General features: G+C 33.5%; 1 protein-coding gene across 3 annotated transcripts in view; it reads right to left on the minus strand.

The window, feature by feature from the left end:
* MKLN1 (muskelin 1) overlaps window positions 1-23,598 on the minus strand; it is a 359,471-nt gene that overhangs the window by 108,723 nt on the left and 227,150 nt on the right. For 2 of the 3 annotated variants that reach the window (XM_036863622.1, XM_036863621.1), the window contains 4 exons: window positions 14,583-14,725; window positions 13,204-13,292; window positions 4,334-4,443; window positions 1,461-1,653 (listed from right to left, as the gene is read on the minus strand). In XM_036863622.1, coding sequence (XP_036719517.1) covers window positions 1,461-1,653; window positions 4,334-4,443; window positions 13,204-13,292; window positions 14,583-14,617 — 427 coding nt within the window. In that variant the 5' untranslated portion in view covers window positions 14,618-14,725. Of the gene's footprint in view, window positions 1-1,460; window positions 1,657-2,798; window positions 2,817-4,333; window positions 4,444-13,203; window positions 13,293-14,582; window positions 14,726-23,598 lie in introns of those variants that run through there. The other variant, XM_036863624.1, reaches the window with a different exon arrangement.

Below are 23,598 nucleotides of genomic sequence, written 5' to 3' on the forward strand. Positions count from 1 at the left end.
TTCAGGAAAGCACTTTACTTACTATCACTGGTTTATTATAAAGGATACAAGTCTGAAACAGCCAAATGGAAGAAAGATGTAGGGCAAGGTACAGGGTGTGCATGTGTGTGTGTGTGTGTGTGTGTGTGTGTGTGTGTGTGTGTAGGGCAAGGTACAGGGTGTGTGTGTGTGTGTGTGTGTGTGTGTGTGTGTAGGGCAAGGTACAGGGTGTGTGTGTGTGTGTGTGTGTGTGTGTGTGTGTAGGGCAAGGTACAGGGTGTGTGTGTGTGTGTGTGTGTGTGTGTAGGGCAAGGTACAGGGTGTGTGTGTGTGTGTGTGTGTGTGTGTGTGTGTGTGTGTGTGTGTGTGTGTGTGTGTGTAGCTTCCATGACCTCTTGGGGCAAGCTCTCTGAGCTTAAGTTCTCAAAAAGCCCTCGGTTTAGGGCTTTCTTAGAGGTTCCATTATGTAGGCATGATTAAGACATGGTTTTAGGTGATTGAACACCATCTCTGACCCTGCTCCTCTCCCCAGAGGTCAGGGGTGGGGTTGAAAGTTTCAGCCCTCTAATCACATGGTTTGATCTTTCTGGAGATCTGAAGCTATCTAGGGACTCCAGCCACCAGTCATCTCAGCATACAAAAGACACTCATCACCCGGCAGATCCCAAGGGTTCTAGGAGCTGTGTGCCAGGAAAGAGAAAAGACCAAATATTTACTTTTTATTATACCACAGCACCTATTCTGTTCTTTGTTACTATGAAAGTGTAGATTTTTTTAAAAGGATGCTACTCTATACAGCAACAACAGAGTTCCTTATTTTAAATAACAAAACATACCAGACCTTAATTATTCAATTGGTGTCATCCTCCAAAACAATTACTTTGGGAGATTATATTATGTTCCAATATTCACATTTCTTTCAGAGCCAGAATACAGGCTACCCAAGAAAATCAGCAATTATGTAGCATCCACATCACACAGACGATGTTTCCAATACAAATCTCCTCATTCATTAACTGTACACTAATAAAATTTTTTGGCTTATCCAAGCACTCCTCACCCCCAAATTACACTATTAAAAAAAATGACAATTTGCTATCAACAAAAATATGTAAAGGAATAGGTCACTGATACTGAAGGCAACATTAAAGGACTTTTTCTAAGTGGTTCAGTGCTAATCAATGTTAGCATTTGTAAGTGCATGGTTTTCCAAGATGACAACTTAAATTTAGATATGTGAGTTCAAGTATGTTACTTTCTTATTTTTCAAGTCTCATTATTACATTATGGACCTGTCTTACATAAAGTAAGTCCTTAAATCAAGGAGCTAACATCTTTACAGAGTAAAAAGATGGGGGGGAAAAAAAGAAAGAAAGAAACTAAGAACTGGCATAAACCTATATTCTTTTAAAACACCTGTTTCTTGTATATACTTAAAATCACCCTAATAACCAATCTAAGTTTACATGTTTATGACATACCATTTACAGCTTTTTCAATCAATTCTTCACAAGCATCAAAATCACCCTTCAGTACCAACTTATCGTGCAGATCTGTTAACATGGGATGTTCCAGGGCAATCTTGGTTTTCTTTTGCAGTGATTCAAAGGCCTCTGTATAGTTATGTTGTCTGAAGTGTTTTAGGCAAAGGCGAATAGCTTCCTGTTCACGGTACTACTGGAACACAAGAGAAGGTATGAAAAGAAGAGATTTGGTTAGTTATTACCGTAGGAAACAGTAAGTGATAATTACTAACGTAAAGTGAGCATTTACTAAGCATTAACTAAGTATACTAAGCATAACTAAGCACTGTACTAACCCTATTCATTAGTATCATTATTATTTCCACTATTAAATGGCAAAACTGAAGCTTAGTCAATTGTAATAACTCACCAAAGGTCACAAAGTATATAGCAGAAAGATATTAAAGAGATGAACGTATACAGATATATCAGGCATATATTTCATGAAGATAAAAGATATTAAAAGATGAAACCAGGCCTAATTCTAGAGCCTGAACTTTCAAGAAAAGAACCAGAAAAACTATTTATCAAAGCTTACTTAAGATGGTAAAAATGATAACTTCCAAGGCTTTTACTAATCAGATAACAATGTTGGTACTGAATGCACAGAAACCACTAAATAATATACGTAAATGTTTATGCTCTTTGTTCTTGGTTCTTAGTAATAAGTTATTACTTGAATGACAAATATTACAAATGTTCATGTATTTCAAATTCACAAACAGGTTTTATGATTCAAAATCATCAGAAAGAGACTATTTAAAGTTTTATAATTTTTTTTCTAAACCTGGGCTACGTCATCGATTAAACAGCTATAAAGTAAAAATCTCAGTTAATTACAATCCCAAAAGAAATATTCAATTTACTAAATCTCCCCCCTAAAAGGACGAATGCCAAAAAACAAGCTCATATAAAGAATTTAAAAGAAAATTTAATTCAAGAATATGTTATGAGATTTCTACAATTTCCTAAGAATTAATAAAATAAACTGATGACACAGAAGCAGTGCAAAATAACCAAGCAAAAATACAATTTACTTGTAAGCCTTACTCTTTAATAGGCAGGAAAATTTACAAGACTTGAAACACTAATCACTTTATAGTCTCTGATTTTTTTATTAATAAAAGGTCATCAAAACATTTTTCCTTAAACACTCTAGTTAACTAATATTTTCCCTCATCAAATAACAAAAGAATGATTCTATATCCAAACTGACTTCACATTAATAGTTTCTTATGCTTGGCCTCTAAATAAAGATTTATCCTAACTATCTGGAACCATATTAAACAATAATACCTTTTTATCATGTTGACTTTAGGAGTATGAATCACATCCGCATTTTAAATTTTCTATCAGGCTGCATACAGATACATAGTAGGAGAGGATTTATGAAACGAAATTATAATGCTTTGAAAAAGGGTTGAAATTCAAAGAGGGTGAAGACTTTAATTTCTAGAGGTTCACAATAAATAGAGAGAACTTGACAAGTGAATGATTGAACAATTTTAAGTTCTCAAATATAATCTGTCCACAATATTGGGGGGAAAAGGTGAAATTTGCAGCTTCCTACAATATCAAGAGATTTGTGAGTATATTAAAGAAAACACATGTACACATCATAGACTAAAGAGAAAAAAAATCTTTAAGTATCAGAAAAGCTTACTCATTATTTTTTTAAGAAGAAACAATAGAATTTAGAATATTATAAGTATATACTAAGCACTATTATGTGTATAACACTGTAAAGGTGATTTTTAATGTTTAAAAATATCATCTCTACCTTGAAAGAATTTACAATATTACAGGTAATCCAAGAATATATATAAAACATATAGAAAATACAAAAAGCCAGCATCTATTTTAAATTGAATATAACCGAATGCCAAAAATAAATCAGTCAAACAGAAAGTTCCTCAATTAAGCTGACCAGAAAAGGGCTGAAATTCTATACAAAAAAAATCTTAGGAAGAACCTATATTGCTTCTCAATTGCCTATGAGTTGACAATTCAGCCCTATCTGCTAATAAAGATATCAGGAACTAGTGATTACACTAAAGCTTTATCATTCCCCTAACAAGAAATAGTCCTCCCCCCAGAAACACATAGCCAAAAGAGTCAAATAGATATACGTCAGAAACACAGGTGAAGCATTAAAGGTGTTCAAAAAAATCAAAGACCTATTTCTCAATAATTTAAATTCACATTTTTCAGGCTGCATTTATTGTATAAAATGACCTATGAATAAAATTATTAAATATCACCTTTATACTCCCTGTAAGAATAAGATCATAATATTTATAGAAACTATTTCAAATTTTAGTTAAAAGGAAAAGTAAATATTCCTATTTTACTCAACACAAACACAATGGAGGAATATATAATAAAAGCAATCCGGAACCAAAACTATCCCACTAAAAACTATCTTTAAATGTTTCTATCAATATAGGTTAAAAACAAAATTCAGAGACAGATGGGTATAATAATGTAATAGCAGACTCTGGTGCCAGACTGCCTCAGTTGATATACTGCCCTGAGCACTTTACAACTGTGTGGCCTTAGGCAAAATACTTAACCTGTGTTCCACTTCATCACCTGTAATATATGGATAATAACTGTACCTATCTCATAGAGTAGCAATGAGTAAATAAGTGATAAAGAAGCTTAGAACCTGGAAAACGTAAATGCTTAATAAATGTTGATTAATCTTTATAACTATTATTACTATTCTCAATATTTTAAATTATTCTCAATTAAGACAAGAGAGTGACACAATTCTCTCTTTATTATAGGCACTTGAAGCATGAAATCAGGATTTTAAAATACAGTCCTACCTTACTATACCAGTTGAGACAGGGTTGTACTACATCGGGATCATCAATGCCACTAAGTTCAACATACCAGATGCTAAAGTTAAAGCTGGGTCCCCACGATAAGAGTGGAACTTTGAGGAGAAAAAAAAGAAAGAAAAAGAAAAAAAATTAACATAGTTCAAATAAAACTTTAGCAAAGTAAAATCACTATTCAAACTTATTAGGATTCATTCAACAAATTTACTGAATACTTTCTCTATCCCCAGCACTGCACTATTGGGCACTGGGGCCACAGTAGCAAAAAGAAACATATGATCCATGCCATCATGAGGTTGCTTTAATTATAAAAACACTGAAGATAAATTCAAAGTGGTCATTTATCTATCCCCCAAAAAACAGGACCAGGGTTAGATGATTTAGCAGGTAAATTTTACCAAACCCACAAGAAACAAATAATTACTATATAATTTAAACTGTATCACAGCACAGAAAGAGACTGAAAGGTCAATTACTTATCAAAGTGGCATAACCTGGAAAACAAAACCAGAAGAGAAAGGTTTTAAGGACAATCTCAGCTATGAGTATATATTCAAAATTTTAAAAAATAATAATTTTTTTAAAAGGCTGCAAAAAAATTCTATCAGATTTTCACTGTAACTAAATAGAGTTCATTCCAGGAATGGACGGTTGGTTCAACAGGAGCAACATTAATGTAATTCACTATGTTAACAAAGTAAAAGAGAAACACATTTGATTACTTCAACAGATGCTAAGAGCAAACTAAAAAAATTTACTTAAAAAAAAAAAACTCAATATATAAGGAATAGAAGGCAAAAGAAAACTTTGTTACCTAGATTTTTTTTTAAGTATCAAAAACCTCAAAAAAACCCAAAAAACCAAAAACAAAACTAATGGAGAAACATTAAGTATTCGCACTCAAGTCAGGAACAAGACAAAGAGGCCCAATATCTGTATTACCCAACGCTATGTGGGAGATCCTAGCTAATGCAATCAGGAAAAAAATTTGCAAATTAAGAAAAAATATTATCACTTGAAGATGGTATAGCTTATCTACCTAAAAGATTCAAGAGATTTAACTGAAAAACTTTTAAAGTTTGTATGCAAGGTAAACATGAAAATCAACTTTCCCTGTATCTAGAAAACCCAACTAGAAAAGGTAATGAAAAAAGTCTCCTTTGTAATAGCAAAAAAAGCTTAAAATATCTTAGAATAAAGTTTAAAATACACAAGAAAATAAAATTTTAAAACATAAAAATTTTACTTAATATGTTCCTAGATGGGAAAACTCAGTTGTAAACATATTAATTCCCCTCAAATTAATTATAAATTTAATGTAGTCTCATAATCCTAATGGTATATATCCAACTTTTTTCTTGACATGTAACCAGACAAGCTGATCTGAAAAAAATCAGTAACACAAAATACCTAAAATAATATAAATAATAAGAAAATAAACATACTAAAAGATACAGTAATTATAAGTTTGATATTAGCAAAGGAAAACAAAGTAAAATCACTGGAGCAGAAGAGTGTATCCAAAAATCTCTCAAGGATCCAGAGGAATTTAACATAGGATGAAGATAACATTTCATATCAGTAATGACAGGATAGAGTAGAGGTTTTTAACCTGTGATCCATGGGCTCCTGGGGATCCCCACAACCCTTTAAGGAGGTCCCATGTGGTCAAAACTATTTTTCATAATAAGACTAGGGCTTTACAGCCTTTTTTTTTTTTTAAACTGTACTGACATTTGCACTCATGGTGCAAAGGCAATGCTGAATAAAACTGTTGGCATCTTGGTAGTGCCACAAAAAGTAGCATGAAAGTGTCCCAGTATTTCTTAATACAGTATGAATTGAACTGTATTCCTTACCATCACACACCTGCAGTTAAAAAACAAAAAGACAATTCATTTAAGAATGTCTCTGATGATGTGTAAGAATTAATTTTAGTAAATTCCTATCATTAAGTACACATCACTTTAATATTCTGTGTGATACAACGGAAAGTACACATAAAGTACTTTTGCTGCATACCAAACCATGAAGGCTGTCTCAAGAAAAAGAACCTGTATAAGCTGAGTTGTGAGCTGAATTAGCCACTGAAATAGCCCTTAAAAGAAAAACTGACAATCTATGATTATTTAGATTTGGGTATTTGACAGATGTTTACCTGTCATTTCAAGGATAACAAATGACAGTTTTGTTGCCAAGGATAAAATTCAAACCTTTGAGGAAAAATTAGAATTTTGGAAAATTAGTATTCACCATTGTGAACTTAGCTACTACCCAGTACTTTTCTGATGAGATTGGTGGTGATAATAACATGTGATTTTTAAAAAAATATTATATAATGAAATGTTCCAACATCTGAAAGATGTGCATAACTTAGGGAATCATATTGTCTAAATGACCAACGAATGATTTTACAAAGCCATGCATGGATGAAAGACTGATTCTAAGTACAAGACAGGCCAATGGATTTTAATATGACATTGACATGGTTCAGGCTGAGAAATGCAACTACGTTTAAGAAACTAACACTTGCCAATTTTTGATTAAGTATCAAAACAGAATATCCACAATATCTGATATCAGGTCTACTTATTTCCAAGTCCAATGCTCTTTTCTAGCATATCAGACTCAGTGAAGAGCTAAGATGTACTAAGTCAGATGCTTTCCTATTCTGTCCTCTAAAGGAAGCTGTGTGAGTCAAGACAGAAGCAACAGGAACCAGTCATTAGGATATATGCAGGACTCCTGGGATGTTTAATATGGCCTTCAGTTTATATGTGCAAACAACACAAATTTCAAAAAGGTTTACACCAACGAATACTGAATTATCATCACTGTTTTGGTGTTCATTTCTTCATGTAGCAGTACCATTTAAAAAGTGTACTACTATATCACAGCAATAACCATTAAGTAATATAAAAGTCAGAATAAAACAGGATTCGAAACCCAAGGCCCCAAGAACACAGTCTGTAACTGTGACCAGAGACATATAATATTAGTTAGTGATCTGAAATCCATTCTCAAGTTCCAGGTCCAAGTTCAATAAAATTAGGAGGAAAAAAAATCTTCCTACTATATCTATTCAAGTCAGTAAAACGTTCATTTATTAAATCCTTTGAAGCAACTGTGGGAGGGACGTTAAGTAGGCAGTCATCTCACAATATCATATATTAGATGAATGAAGAGTATAGTTAATTTTTAACAGACTGAAGGCATATATACAGAATGAGCAGAATGATATACACCCATTTCAAATTTTACCAATGATTTTTGATGGCATTAACAACACTAATACTGCATATTAGACATACTCCATATTATGTATCAGAAACCTAAATGTGAATTGGAGCTCCAAGCACACCTTCTTCGCTCCCTAATGAAAGATGCCTTTGCTCTCACCTCAAAAAAAAGATTAGAAACTCTTAATACACATCCCAAGGCTAAGAGTTTGTATCCTAAGAATTCAACCATCAGTTTTTCCAATGGGATAATCAGACAAGGACACGATCAGGATCAGTGCCTCTCATACGTTTTCCATAAAATGGCATGCATAGAAAATGATAAGATATTTAGTACACAAGCATACTAGGCTGCAGGATTTGGCAACTGTACGATTGGTGGGGGTCAACATCTCAACACAATTAAACATATATGTGGTACATTCAATATGCTTTGGTATTATCACTTGGGACGCTACTGTCTAGACAGCTAAACAGCTCTTAGAAGATGCTAGTACTTTTAAGATCAGCTTCTGGAAGATCTTAAAAATTTAAGATTAACCACTCTGAAAGAGTGCATCTATTCTACTTACAGATTAATAAGTACACAAAGCACTTAGCACAGTAACTGGCACATGGTAAGTACTCAATAAATGTTAGCTATTATTATTAGCTCTTATTACTATATTAATTTTCTTCCTTTTTAAATTTATTTTTTTATTGGAGTATAACTGCTTTACAATGTTGTGTTAGTTTCTGCTGTACAATGAATACACTGTATGTATACCTATATCCCCTCCCTCTTGGACCTCCCTCCCTGCCCCCCATCCCACCCATCTAGGTCATCACAGAGCACTCAGCTGAGCTTCCTGTGCTATATATTTATAGCATGTTCCCACTAGCTATACTTTTAAAATGTTACCTTTCCACATGCTCTCATGAAGGCCACCATCAGGGCACCTTCCCGCTGCCCCTCCCCACCCCACCCCCCCACCCCCAGAAGATACGGTACTCATCCAGCCAAAGCTAAAGCTTCTCTGAAGCTCCCACACCCATCCAGGCTGCAAAAATCCAAAAAATTCATAGAAATCCAAGTCATCCCTCTACCAAAAACCAGGACTCCTCCAGAATCCTTCCAAGAATCAGTACCTCCTTCTGCCTTCAAATCACCTTCTTATTTCCTGATATAACTTTTATCTTGGCTATGAATCAAGATATAAACCTTCCTAGTCATCTATAACCAATACTCTCATCCCAGTCAACTTTATGTTTTCAGTCATCTGATCTAATCTCCCACTGAGGTTTTCCCTTCCAAACCTTTAACTTGCTCTCTTGAATCTGGTCTCCCAATCAAAACCCTCCTTCTTTACTAAGTTTTCTTTTTACTTACAAACCTTACCCGAAACCAAGCTTCTTCCTAAGGCCAACTCTCAACTTCCACACTAAGCCCTATCAAAGATTTCACTCCAACATGGGCTCTTTGGCTTTTTTGTGTGGTGAACCCCCCTTGGCTATTCAGTGAACCCTGTGACCCAATCCCTCTAAGATTTAAATGTAAAATGAAAAATACATAAGATTACAGAGTAAGCAAACTGTATTGAAATATACTTATAAAAATAATGAAGATACAAAATTATGATATAGAAATATATATGCTTTTTCATTAACACATTAGATAAGAAGATCTAGTGGCAGGTCTAATAATTATCATAATTTCAAAGTTATGATGATATTTGCCACAGTGTAATGTGATGGGAAATATTTATAACTTCTATCTGTGACAAGTCACAGGTATTGCTGATACTATGAGTTATTGCCTATATTCATAATTGAAGAAAATGCAAAGTACATTTGTTAGAGGTTAGACACCATAAAGATGTAACTTTTCCTCCATTAAGTTCACACAGCCACTGATTAATCCCTATAAATTTCTGTACAATAAACTCAAAAAGTATATATACGATGTCTCTAATGAAGCAAGCAGTTTGTTTTTTGCTTCTGAAATCTGAGGAGTCTGAAGGCAGTTGCTATCCCCTAGGATTTTACAATCTACCTGAGGAAACAAAACTTACATATATCACACAGTAAAAGAACTCAACATTCGTAAAAAGACAGACTTAAGTTTGTATACCATCTCTACGTTCTACTACCTGTAAGGTCTTGGCCTAATCATTTAATTTACCTCTAAACTTCAGTTTCCTCATCTGTAAAGTGAGGGTAATAATACCTATTTCACAGAGTGTTAGGCAGATGCTTCATAAACAATATCTATTATACTACTTTAAAGCAATACAAGCACATATCCAAAAGCATATACCAAATGCTATGTCTCTGATCCATCACTTACTAGCTATGTACCCTGGGACACATCATTTGACTTCTACTCTCATTTTCCTTAACCAAAAAAGGAAAGATTTCTTTTTTTTTTTTTTTTTTAAAGATTTATTGATTTATTGATTGATTGAGTGATTGCTATGTTGGGTCTTCGTCTCTGTGCTAGGGCTTTCTCCAGTTGCGGCAAGTGGGGGCCACTCTTCATCGCGGTGCGCGGGCCTCTCACTATCGTGGCCTCTCTTGTTGCGGAGCAGAGGCTCCAGACGCGCAGGCTCAGTAATTGTGGCTCACGGGCCTGGTTGCTCCACGGCATGTGGGATCTTCCCAGACCAGGGCTCGAACCCGTGTCCCCTGCATTGGCAGGCAGACTCTCAACCACTGCGCCACCAGGGAAGCCCCAAAAGGAAAGATTTCTATCTTACAGTATAGTGCTCAAATGAGATACCACATGTGAAAGCACTTACAAATGCAAAAACAATAAAAACATATAAGAAGTTCTAAATAATGATTGCTGAAATGACATGATGGTTCAAATTATATTTGTGCATGTACTTTTTCTATAGTACTTAAAATACTACATGTAAGAAGGCATGTAATCAAGAGCTCTATGAATATAAATATATAAAAGAGACATTCAAAATGAAAATATTTCCTTCATAAATATGATCTTAAATTAAAATTCATAAGACTACCACTCATCCACAAACTACAAAAGAACTCAAGAAAATGTCCAATATAGCTACCTATCCTATCATTAGACAGAGGAAGTATTATCATACTCATTTTATACAAAAGGTAACTTAAGAAAGGAAAGTAAAATTTACTTAAAGGTCAGTTCAGCTATGCTGGCACTGTGGATTATCCACAACAGATCTTAAAAACCTAACCCCTGCCATGCAGTAAAAATGAAGGCTTACTTTCCTTGTTAATTTGTAAACAAACTTACTTAAATTGGGTCTAAGCCAAATTTAATGAATAAGCTATACTCTTTATAAATGCAAATTATCATATTTAGATGTCAGTGCATGATTTGGAGATTATCCGCCATTGAGTTAAGCCTTGCTTCTGTTCCCCTCCATTACTATGAATAACTGAAGGTTGACTATATTTAGAAAGTGTTGTTTAAGAATAAACTTTTTTTAAAAAATAAAGCAAGATCTTTCAAACATATCATTATAGAACATAAATGTGAAGTATTCAAAAACATTTTTTCTTTTAAGAAGAATTCCAACAATTTATCCCAGCCAGGTAAACAAGTATCTGTGTGAATCACCACCAAAAGAAAGCTACACATCACTTAAGTGTTTTATCGAAATTATTTTTAAAGAAAACATCAAACTAAAAAAACTAGTTTAAAAATATCAAACTAAAAAAAGCCTAACACAGGCTTTAAGTTTCACATTTTCCTTATCTCATTTTAAAAAAACAAAACTTATCAAGAGAATGTGGGGAAAAGGTTGAAAAGCAAAAACACTGCAGACCACTATTAACATTTTTTAACAGAAAAGTGAGAAATATGAAGTTATCTAACTATTAATACCCTAAATATCAAATGAGTTAATAAGTGTCTTCAATTATTTGGAAAGCTCTAGTTAACATTTTGCCTGAATACCATAAAACTAACCCACCAGGGTCAAGTAAAAAACATCATCATGCCCTACAACTAGAAGGCTGATAGAAAGGGCCGGAAAGAGGTCCAACTTCTTGTTTTCAGGCAGCTGAATGTCTAACTGATCCATAAGAGACCTCTGTTCTCTTATAAATTTTTAAAGGGAAGAAACTATTCAAAATCCTTAAACAGACTTTTATTCATAGTTCTAATGAATAATATTAGAGGATTAAGAACTTTAGAAGCAGTAGTAGTAGATATTTTCCTTCAAAGAAAACTAATGACTATAGGAAATGTACCCAAAAAGTTCAAATAAAAGAACTTAAAAAAAAAAAAGAGAACATTTCATTTTGCATGACTAAGCAATTAGAGGTTGAATAAGTACTTTAAAATTATAAAATCTAAACTTATTACATGAAAATATAAGATATTTTCACTGCTTCTCCATTTGGAATGTTAAGACCATAGAATTGTTCAAGCTATGCAAGAATCTATAAGAAATGGGTGGTCTGCATACTGAGGAAAGAATTACTCATTAGCATGAAAGAAGAAACAATCAAGAATTTATTTTAAAAATCTGCTTGTTCCTAAATTCTCATAGGTAAACAGGATACAGGTTTTTTATTTATAATTAATTATAACAAAAGCTATATTTATAAAAGAAAGTAACACACCAAACAGCCCAATGATTCTAAAAATAGTTTCCCCTCTATAAGTAGTCTTCATTAAGATCTCAGATATTCTTTTTGTCTAATGGAACTATTTGACTCAATGAAATGAACAGGCCAACTCTTGATAGACTGGCAAACAATGACTATGGAGCTGGTCCTTCCAAATGAGGAATTTTTCTCCCAAATCAAAACATGGGATTCTGGCTTTTATTATAATTCTTAAAGGGATATGACTCACCTTAATCTCAATTTTAACATAATATTTTCAAAGGTATGAAATATAGATGGAAACTAAAAGAGTCAAGTTCTCAACCTTCCTACCTTCTAACTAATCCATCTTATAGATAAACAAAAAAATCCTAAAAACACTAGTTTTGAGGAGGCATTACACATACTTTCTTAACCTAAAACACTTGCTAAATAAACACAATAAATGCTTAGGTAGCATTTTTCAAACATTACTTTGAAACTTATTAATGGGTTATGAAATTAGTTTTATGAGTTTGACCAACATTACCACACACACACAAAATGAAATATAAAAGAAAAGAATAGAAAATAACCATAATATATGGTCTTAAGGAATACGTCAATATTTGGTTTTAGAATGATATAACTTCAGAACTGACAAACCTTCCATAAAACAATAAAGGCAATCAAATCCATATATCTCATAAAATGAGAAAGTATTTAGAAAAGGTTCTAAGAAACTTTCAAATGAGAAAGTAGAAAAGGTTCCATTTGAAATAACTGTCACTTAGTTATAGATTTATAAAGTAGGGGGTCAGCCAAATAGTAAACATTTTGGGCTTTGTGGGCTAGGTGGTCTCTTGCAACTACTCAACTTTGCCATGCAGTGCAAAAGCAGACAAAGACACTATGTGAACAACTGGCATGGCAGTGTTGCCATAAAATTTTATTAAAAAAAAAACAGGGAACCTGCAGGATTTGGCCCACAGGCTGTAGTTTGATGACTGATGGTATAAAGAATTTATTTCTACTCCAGAATGCTGAAAACCTTACCTATTTTAATGAATCGACAAGGAAACATCTGTTCATCAATTTTATGCTTCAAGGTAAATGTTTCTTTGTTATAATCATTCTTTAAGCCACTGTGAAAAAAAATAAGGTTATCAAATCTGATTTCATAATTTAGTAAATGCACTAAAACAGAGATTAATATCATACTCCGATTTTAAGGTCAACGAATGCTTAGAATATATGACAGGGACAATGTAACAAAGTAGTTGAACATGAGAATATAGGACAAAACTTGTACATTCACATCAACTGCACTATACTGTATTCTCTTAATTAAATGAGGACTAATGAAAAAATGTTCAGTGTTAATTAAAGAATGTGACTACAATACATGAAAATGTGTGACAAGACCTAGTGTCCCTAATGTATAACTGAATACAATATAAAATATTCAAGCAGTAAGAAGAAAATTTAAAAACAATTCATACTCATATCTTACAACTTAAACAGAGCCAAATATTAGAATCTGTCAAAGAATTAAGTTATTAAATTCTGACTAAGATGCCAATGTTCCTTTTATAGCTCAATAAATTTTCAAAGACAACCTTACTCTGTTGGTTTAATAGCATCCGCTTTATCCTACACAAAAATAAACCCATATCACTTCTCTACTTAAACAACTTGGGCTGACTCAAGTATTTATGGGAAAGTCACTTACCGTCAGGTTGCCTTATATTCTGATATACTTTCATGACTTAAATCAAATGCAGTCTAGACGTAATACATACTTATATAAAATATTGTACTAAAGGGACATACTATGTCACAAATATATTCTAAAACTGCATGGCTTTATTTGTCCACTCCATTTTCTATCCCATTTTTCATCATCTAGAGGGCAAATTAACATTCATTCCTGGTGATCTATGTTGTCAAAACTCAAATTTACTGAGCTCCTTCCAAGAGGTAGGCACTGCAGTAGGTGCAGTCACATACTTTTACTCTGTTTAGTTTCCAATTTATACTAAACTCCCAGAATATTACTTCCAGATTAGGGCACTCAATCTTAATGTTCTGGACAGATTCTATATTTTTACATCAAGGATTACAGCAAAGATTTTTATTATAGCTGACAAGCATATGTGAAGTCATTAACAATTCAAAAATAAGATTGAAAAATAAGAAGTAGAAAAATACCCCCAAATTTTATTCTTTCTGCTTTGGTAACAATATTAATTAGTATCTGGTGGGAAAAAGCTAACTAAAGCACAATATTAAAATGAGGCACTAGAAATAAAATAGTAGAAATACTCTTTTCTCCTTTGCAAGAAAAAACAAACCACGCAGATTTAGCTACAAAGAGACTAAACTAAGACTGCAGATTGTTTAGAAACTCTCTCCTCCCCATAATCATAACCCACCTGGACAATAGCTCTGTCATGTTTTCTTCATTCATTCCACCAAAGACTTTAAATTTCTTCAAATTGCAGACATGAGTTTTCTCATATTTTCCAAATGTGATATTCTGGACTATAGCAGGCCTTTCAAGCTTCAGAATCAAGTACTACAAAAAGGAACAACCAAATTATATCCTCCTCCATTTAAAACAAATCGTTAGACAACATGAATAGTTAAAATTTTGGACAGTTAACTCAAGAACGTATAATGTTCATCCTGTCCATCCTACACTGACAGATTTTTTTATTTTTATTTTTTATGCTAAAGAATAGTACGCAACCGTCAGGCTACCATAACATCACCACTTTCTCCCAGGAAACTACATCATTCTCAACAATGTAGATGGAGGGAAAAAAGGACTAGTGAGATAGCTTCTAATCAAGGAATGACATTCAGTAAGATATAACAGACTATGAATAATGAAATAAAACAAAATTAGAATGCAAAAGTAACAATTACATATTCTCACTGACTACACTTCAATAATAAATGCAATGTTCAAAATCAGTGGTAAAATTTTAAACCTAGAAAAAAACAGATTTACTATTCACCCCTGCCAATTTTATAAATTAAAAAACTCAGACCTACCATAGATATATCTAATATAGCTCAAGTTTTGCTACTATACACAGGATAAAATGGCGCCAGTTCATTAGGGAACACATTTTACATTATGCAGACTGTCTTCAATTATAAAAATTAAGACGGAAACTACTACTTGTCAAATACATAGGGAAAAAGCTATTTAGAAAACAACTCATGTTACATGTTGGAGTGGCTTCATGCTTCATAATAATGGGTAATACTCATGATAAAGGAGAATAGAATGAAGTTGGTGGTCCCACTTTGTACCATACCATACACAAAAATTAACTCAAAATGTATCAAAAGTGATCCAAAATCGAACCAATACAATCAAATGTAAGACATAAAAGTAAGAGGTAAAACTATAAAACTCTTAAGATGAAAATAGGGGTATATCTTCATGACTCTGGATTTGGCAATGGATTCTTAGATATGACTTCAAAGTACAAGCAACAAAATATAAAATAAACTGGACTTCATCAAAATTAAAGTTTTGTGCATCAAAGGACACTATCAAGAAAGTGAAAAGACAACCTACAGAGTGGGAGAAAATACTTGCAGAAATGTATCTGATGAGGGTTTAGTACCTAGAATATATAAGGGATTTGTACAACAAGAAAAAGACAACCTAATTTAAAAATGGGCAAAGGACCTCAATAGCCCTTTCTCCAAAGAAGATTAAACAAATGGCCATCAGGCACATGAAAAGATGTTCAACATCATTAGTCATCAGGAAAATGCAAATCAAAACTACAATGAAATATAACTTCACACACACTAGGATGGCTATAACCAAAAAAAAACAAAATAACAAGTGTTGGCAAGGATGTGAGGAAACCAGAACTCTTATACATGGTGCAGACAAAGTGGAACACAGTTTGGTAGTTCCTCAAAAAGTTAAACATAGAATTACTACATGACCCAAAAGTTCTACTCCTAGTTAGTTATATAATAAAAATAAATGAAAAAGGTATTCAAACAAACACTTGTACATGAATGTTTCGAGCAGAACTATTCACAATGGCCAAAAGATAGATACAACCCAAATGTCCATCAACTGATGAATGGACAAACAAAAAGAGAGTATGTCTGCACAATGAAATATTATTTAGCCATGAAAAGGAATGCAGTACTGATACATAGATAGATAAACCTCAAAAACGTGTTAAGTGAAAGAGGTCAAATGCAAAAGTCCATATATTGTTATGACTCTATTTACATAAGATATTCAGGTAAATTCACAGACGCAGAAAGCAGGTAAATTCATAGAGGCAGAAAGCAGATTACTGGTTGCCAGGAGCTGGGTTAAGGGTGAAAGGAGAGACTGCTTAATTGGTACCAGGTTTTCTTATGGGGTAATGAAATAACTAGATAGAAGTGATGGCTGTACAACATTGTGAACGTACTAAATGACACTTAATTGTACACTTTAAAATGGTTAATTTTATGATATGTGAATTTTACCTCAATAAAATAAAAGAATGAAGCTGGTGGTAACATAAAAGATGATGATATAATTAATATCTTGTGAGTACTAATGCCCTTGTCTGACAAATTACTCAGATTTTTATGTGTATTATCTCATTTTAATAGGAGTAGGAGGAACAGGAGTAGTATTTTAATAACAATAATCATCCTCTTCATCCTCATTTTAAAAATTCTGGCTTAGAAAGGCTAAATAACTTACTACAGTTACACAGCTAAAAAACGGCAGAGTTTAGATTAAAAATCAGTCAATCTGCAAAGGAGGCAAGAATATACAATGGAGAAAAAAGACAGTCTCTTCAATAAGTGGTGCTGGGAAAACTGGACGGCTATATGTAAAAGAACAAAATTAGAACATTCTCTAACACCATATACAAAAATAAACTCAAAATGGATTAAAGACCTAAATTTAAGACCAGATACTATAAAACTCCTGAAGGAAAACATAGGCAGCACAGTCTTTGACATAAATCACAGCAGTATCTTTTTTGGATCAATCTCCTAGAGTAATGGAAATAAAAACAAAAATAAACAAATGGGAGCTAATGAAACTTAAAAGCTTTGCACAGCAAAGGAAACCATAAACAAAACAAAAAGACAATCTACAGAAGGGGAAAAAATATTTACAAACAATGAGACCAACAAGGGGTTAATTTCCAAAATATACAAACAGCTCACATAGCTCAACATAAAAAACCAAACAACCAGATCAAAAACTGGGCAGAAGATCTAAATAGACATTTCTCCAAAGAAGACATACAGATGGCCAACAGGCACATGAAAAAATGCTCAACATCGCTAATTACTAGAGAAATGCAAATCAAAACTGCAATGAGGTATCACCTCACACTAGTCAGAATGGCCAACATCAAAAAGTCTACAAATAATAAATGCTAGAGAGGGTATGGAGAAAAAGGAATGTTGGTGGGAATGTAAATTGGTACAGCCACTACGAAGAACAGTATGGCAGTTCATTACAAAAAATAAAATTAGAGTTACCATATGATCTAGAAATCCCACTCCTGGGCATACATCCGGCCGGAGAAAACTATAATTTGAAAAGATACATGCACCTCAGTGTTCACAGCAGCACTATTTACAATAGACAAGACATGGAAGCAACCTAAATGTCCATCGACAGATGAATGGATAAAGAAGATGTGGGGTGTGTGTGTGTGTGTGTGTGTGTGTGTGTATATATATGTAATGAAATATTACACATCCATAATAAAGAATGAAATAATGCCATTTGCAGCAACATGGACAGACCTAGAGATTATCATAAAGTGAAGTAAGCCAGACAAAGACAAATAACATATGTTATCCCTTATATGTGGAATCTTAAAAAAAAATGATACAAATGAACTTATTTACAAAACAGAAATTGACCCACAGACATAGAAAACAAACTTATGGTTACCAAAGGGGAAAGGATGGGGAGGGATAAATTAGGAGTTTGGGATTAACATATACACACTACTATATATAAAATACATAAACAACAAGGACCTACTGTATAGCACAGGGAACTACACTCAATATTTTGTAATAATCTATTAAGGGAAAAGAATCTGAAAAAGAATATATATATATATATATATATATATATATATATATATATATATAAATAAAACTGAATCACTGTGCTCTACATCTGAAACTAACACAACACTGTAAATCAACTATAGTTCAATTAAAAAAAATTTTTTAATCAGTCAATCTGATTTTGTCTGATACTGTTGGTTGGCTGACCCAAACTCCATTCTCAATCCAGTTCTTCCTAGCCACCTTCCGGCCAAAAATAGATACATGGCAAAATTCTGGTCAATGAGATATTAAGCAGAAGTTTGTTGTGGGATAAGTTTTGCTTTTTGAAACAAATGCTACCTCTTTACTATCTGAACAATTACAGCTGTAACATCCACTGTGCAACAATGAAGAAAAAGATTAAGAGAACCTCACAGACAGCCATCCCTGAGCCACTCAACTTTCACCAGTAACTGCCTAACTCTAGTTTCCTAGTGTGTGGCAGGGACAGAGATGGGGTGATGGCGGAAAAGAAACTCTATTTGTTTAACCCACTGTTATAGGACCTTCTATTATTTGGTGCTAAAAGCATTCCTACTGATTCACTAACCCCACAGTCGAAACTTTATTTAACGACTACACAGTAACAACTGTTTAGGTTTATATGAGGTTTACATTCTAAGCAGCTATTAAGATTTCTTTATTATAGAAATTGCCATAGGAAAATTGAGATTGCTATTCTTAAGTTATTAATCCTTTTTATCTATATCAAATTAATAGGTGTGGTAATATGATTTTTGGTAACTGAGTTTCTTAAGAATACAGCTGTACATTAGAGAACAGACTACACAGCTAGGCAAGGGACTATTTACATCTCTTTGTCTTTCTCATGAACTCCCACTTCCTCCCATCCCTTCCTCCTTCTTTCTCTCTTTGGTCATTCTTTAAAGTCTCAGTTTACAAGTCAGTTTTCTCTGATAACTGGTTAGTTAGATACAATGTTGTAACTAGTAAAAATGGATCTTTATACAATCTGTTGTATACCATCCATCATCCCACATACAACACCTCTGAATACAACAGAAAGCATTTGTCTATATAAAATTTTATTTATAACCAAATAGGATTTTGTTATTAAAAATTACATAAGTAAAATGTAAATTCTCTAACTGAAGTAAAGCACAATGATCTGACAAATACGTTTTAGGTAAAATTTTTAATGTTTAACCACATTATTGATAAATTTTATAACTTCATTTTTCAAACTCTTGGGCATCAATGCTGAGTACTGTTACTATTAAACAGTGTTATCCCATAGTTAAAGAGGTTTCCATTACTTTTAATTTGGAGAAATAACTGCTGTAGATTTAGTAATAGAAACTGTAAAAAAAAAAAGTCATTAAGAATGAACATTTTAGAAAAACTATTTTAGATCCTCTATTATCAACCTTTAAATTCTGTATATGTGAATATTAATAAATTAATTTTAAAATAAAACATAATGACTCACAATCTCTTTATCAAAGCAGAGGGTAAGCTCATAGAGGATCAAAGAACTATCTATCACATGGTTCTTAACTTAGCCACAGAATTAAGAAAACAATGAAAAAAATTTAATGTTCAAAACTGTTCACAATTTCAGCCCAAAGAGAATTTTTTCAGCATGAAAAACAATTTAAAAATCATTTTTAATCATATGGATGTTAACAATTTATAAGAAATAAAGATGATATAAAGGAGAAATGGATGATCTATCAGCATGCATTAGATTAGATGGATCTATCAGCAAAAGTATATCCCAGGAGGTGAGTGTTAAAGGATGAGACAGAGTGCATTAGTTTCCTCAGGCTGCCATAACGTATTACCACAAACTTGGTGGCTTAAAACAACGGAAATTTATTCTCTCACAGTTCTGGAGGCCAGAAGTCTGAAATCAAGATGTTAGCAGGACCATGTTCCCTCCAAAGGCTCTAAGAGAGGATCCTTCTTTGTCACTACCCGTATCCAGTGGCTCCTGGTGTTCCTTGCTTGTGGCAGCATAACTCCAATCTCTGCCTCCATCTTCACATGACCTTCTTGTGTCCCTCTGTATTTTCTCCTTTTCTGTGTCTAATAAAAACACTTGTCATTGGATTTAGGGCTCACCCTAATCCAGGATGATCTCACTCTAAGATCTTTATCTTAATCACATCTGTTAAAACCTTTATTTCAAATAAGGTTACATTCTGAGGTTGCACATATCTTTTTTGGGAGGGAGGGGCACTAATAAGCTACTACACAGAGCTAGCCAGGCAAAAAAGCTTATGAAAAATGAGTTCTAAAAGCTGTTAAGAGGCCAGCATGGTTGGAGCCTAGTAAGCAAGGTGGAGAATGGTAATGTTGAGATTGAAGAGGTAAGCAGTTACCATATCATGCATTATAAATGCAATGGAATCCATTAAGCACAATGGAAAGCCAAGATCTGATTAACATCACACACACACACACACACACACACACATGCACACACAGAGTCTGCCTTGTAGAGAATGGCTTGGAGGGACTGGCAGATGAGTTAGGATAGTTACAATAATTCTGACAAGAGATGACATGAAGGAGACGTGAACTAAGGTGGTGCAGAGATAGAGAGGATTAGACAGTTTTGACATATATTTTGGAGATAGAATGAATGGGGTTAAGTGATAGCTGGATATAGGGAGGGGAGAAGGAGGTATCAAGATGATTTAGTTTCTGACTTGAATAACAGGGTAGTTGAAATATCATTTACTCTGATGTGAAGGACTGACAAAGAAACAGGCAGCATTAGAACAGGAAATGACACTAGAAAAGTCCAGACTGTATATCTATGTAAATCTCAGACTGTGTAATAAATCACCCAGTGTCTTAAAACAATAGTGATTTATGATTTCTCATGATTCTGTGGGTTCAATGGATAGTTCTTCCACGATATCTTCTGGACTTATTCATGTAGCTTTAACAGCTGGTGGGACTGGACCTAGTTGGGGTAGAGAGTGGGGAAGCTGGACTTAGCTGGGATGACTGGGTCCCTCCATATAGGCTTTTATCCTCAAGGAGGCTAGATGGGCTCTCTTCAGAGCAAGTGGTCTCAGAGTTCAAGACAGAGAGAAGAGAAGCTACAAGGCCTCTTGAGGCCTTGCTTAGAAGTTGCAATAACAATTCCATAGAATTTTCTGTTGGTTAAAGCAAGTGACAAGGCCAGCCAAGATTTATAAGGTAGGGGAACAGACTGCACCTCTTACTGGAAGGAGCTGTAATATGTGACCATATTAAGAAATTTGGACTCTATCCTAGGAGAAGTAGAGAAACATAAAAGTGTCTTAAGATGTGGGAAACAATAAAATTCAATACCCATTCAGGATTAGAAATTCTCAGAAAACTACAAATAGAAGAAAATTTTCTCAAACTGACATAGGACATCTATAAAATATCCATAGCTAGCACCATACTTAATGAAAATTCCCCCTAGTATTGGGACATAAGAAAAGTTGAGGCTGGGGAGTCACAGAAGGGGAGGAAATATTTGCAAACCATGTATCTGATAAAGGACTTAACAAAGGCTCTCAAAATTCAATAATAAGAAAGTAAACAAACAAATGCTAAAATGGACAAACCTTTTGAATAGACATGTCACCAAAGAACATTGAGAGGCAAACAAGCATATGAAAAGATGGTCAACATCAATAATCATTTTTAAAATGCAAATTAAAACCACAAAGACTTGTTCATTAATTTTCAATGCATCTTTATTTGTAATTGCCAAAAGCTGGAAAACAATCCAGTGTCCATCAACAGATAAGTACATAAACAAACTGTGATATGCCCATATGAGAGCATTCAGTTGGGCAACAAAAATGAATGAATTATTGACGCAAACTACAACATGGATGAATCTCAAAGTAATCACTTTGAGTGAAATAAGTCAGACAAAAAATGCATACCATATTTCTCCATTTATATAAAACCCTAGAAAATGCAAATGAATCTACAGTGAAAGAAGCGTGGTACCTAGAGATGGGGGATGGAGGTGAGTGGAAGGGATTAAAAGAAGACATGGAAAACTCTGGTGGTAACAGACATGTTTAGTATTGCAGGAGTGGTGGTTATTTTCAAGAGTGTACACAGATGTTCAAACGTATCAAATTGTACACTAAAAATATAGTTTATTGTATGTCCATTATACTTTAACAGATGTTTAAAAATAATAAAGTTAGTGTTAAAGAAGTGAATAAGCAAGTCACAGACTGGGAGAAAATATTCACAATACATAACTTACAAGGAACTTATACCCAGAATATATATAAACAACTTCTACAACTCAGTAATAAAAAAAGAAAACAACCCCACTTTTTTAAAGGAGTAAAAGAATTCACAAGAAAGATAAATGAACAGCCAGTAAGCAAATGGAAAGAAGTGCTTAATATAAAGAGTCATCAGGGAATTATAAATTAAAACCATTTTACACCACCAATAAACACTAAAATTAAAATGTGTGTCAATGCCAAATGTTGGTGAGGCTATGAAGCAACTAGCAGTCTGATAATTTCATACAAAGTAATGTACAGCTGACCCTAAACAACATGGGTTTGAACTGCACAGGTCCACGTACATGCAACATTTTTGCAGTAAATACCTTGGAAAATTTTTTGGAGATTTGCAACAATCTGAAAAAACCTAGAAATTTGAAAAAAACTGAAAAACAGACAACTTGGAAAAAGCCTAGAAATATCAAAAAAATTAAGAAAAAGGTATGCAATGAATGCATAAAATATATGTAGATACTAGTCTATTTTATCATTTACTACCATAAAATATATACAAATCTATTATAAAAAGTTAAAATTTATCAAAACTTACACACACAAACCCTTACAAACTGTATATGCTGCCATTTGCAGTGAAGGGAAATGTAAACAAAGTTGCAATATTAAATCATAACTGCATAAAATTAACTGCAATATATACTATACTACTGTAATAATTTCATAGCCACCTCCTGTTGCTATTGTCGTGAGCTCAAGTGTTGAGAGCATCTGCCTAAAATGCCATGTGATGCTTATCATCTCCATGTGAGCAGTTGTGATAAATTGCATATCACAATAAGAAGTGATCTCTCGCAGTTCTCACGTATTTTTCACTGTTTAGTGCAATACTGTGAACCATGAAATAAAACCATGAGACCCACACAAAGCGCCACTAGTAATGCTGGAAGTGCTCCCGAGAAACAAAGAAAAGTCATGACATTACAAGAAAAAGTTGAATTACTTAATATCTACCACAGATTGGTGTCCGCAGCTGCAGATGCCCACCATTTCAAGATAAATGAATCTCAAGTAAGGCCCATTGTAATAAAAGAAAAAGAAA

Source organism: Balaenoptera musculus, chromosome 9 (genome assembly GCF_009873245.2).
Source record: "Balaenoptera musculus isolate JJ_BM4_2016_0621 chromosome 9, mBalMus1.pri.v3, whole genome shotgun sequence".
In the NCBI taxonomy this organism is placed as follows: Eukaryota; Metazoa; Chordata; class Mammalia; order Artiodactyla; family Balaenopteridae; genus Balaenoptera; species Balaenoptera musculus.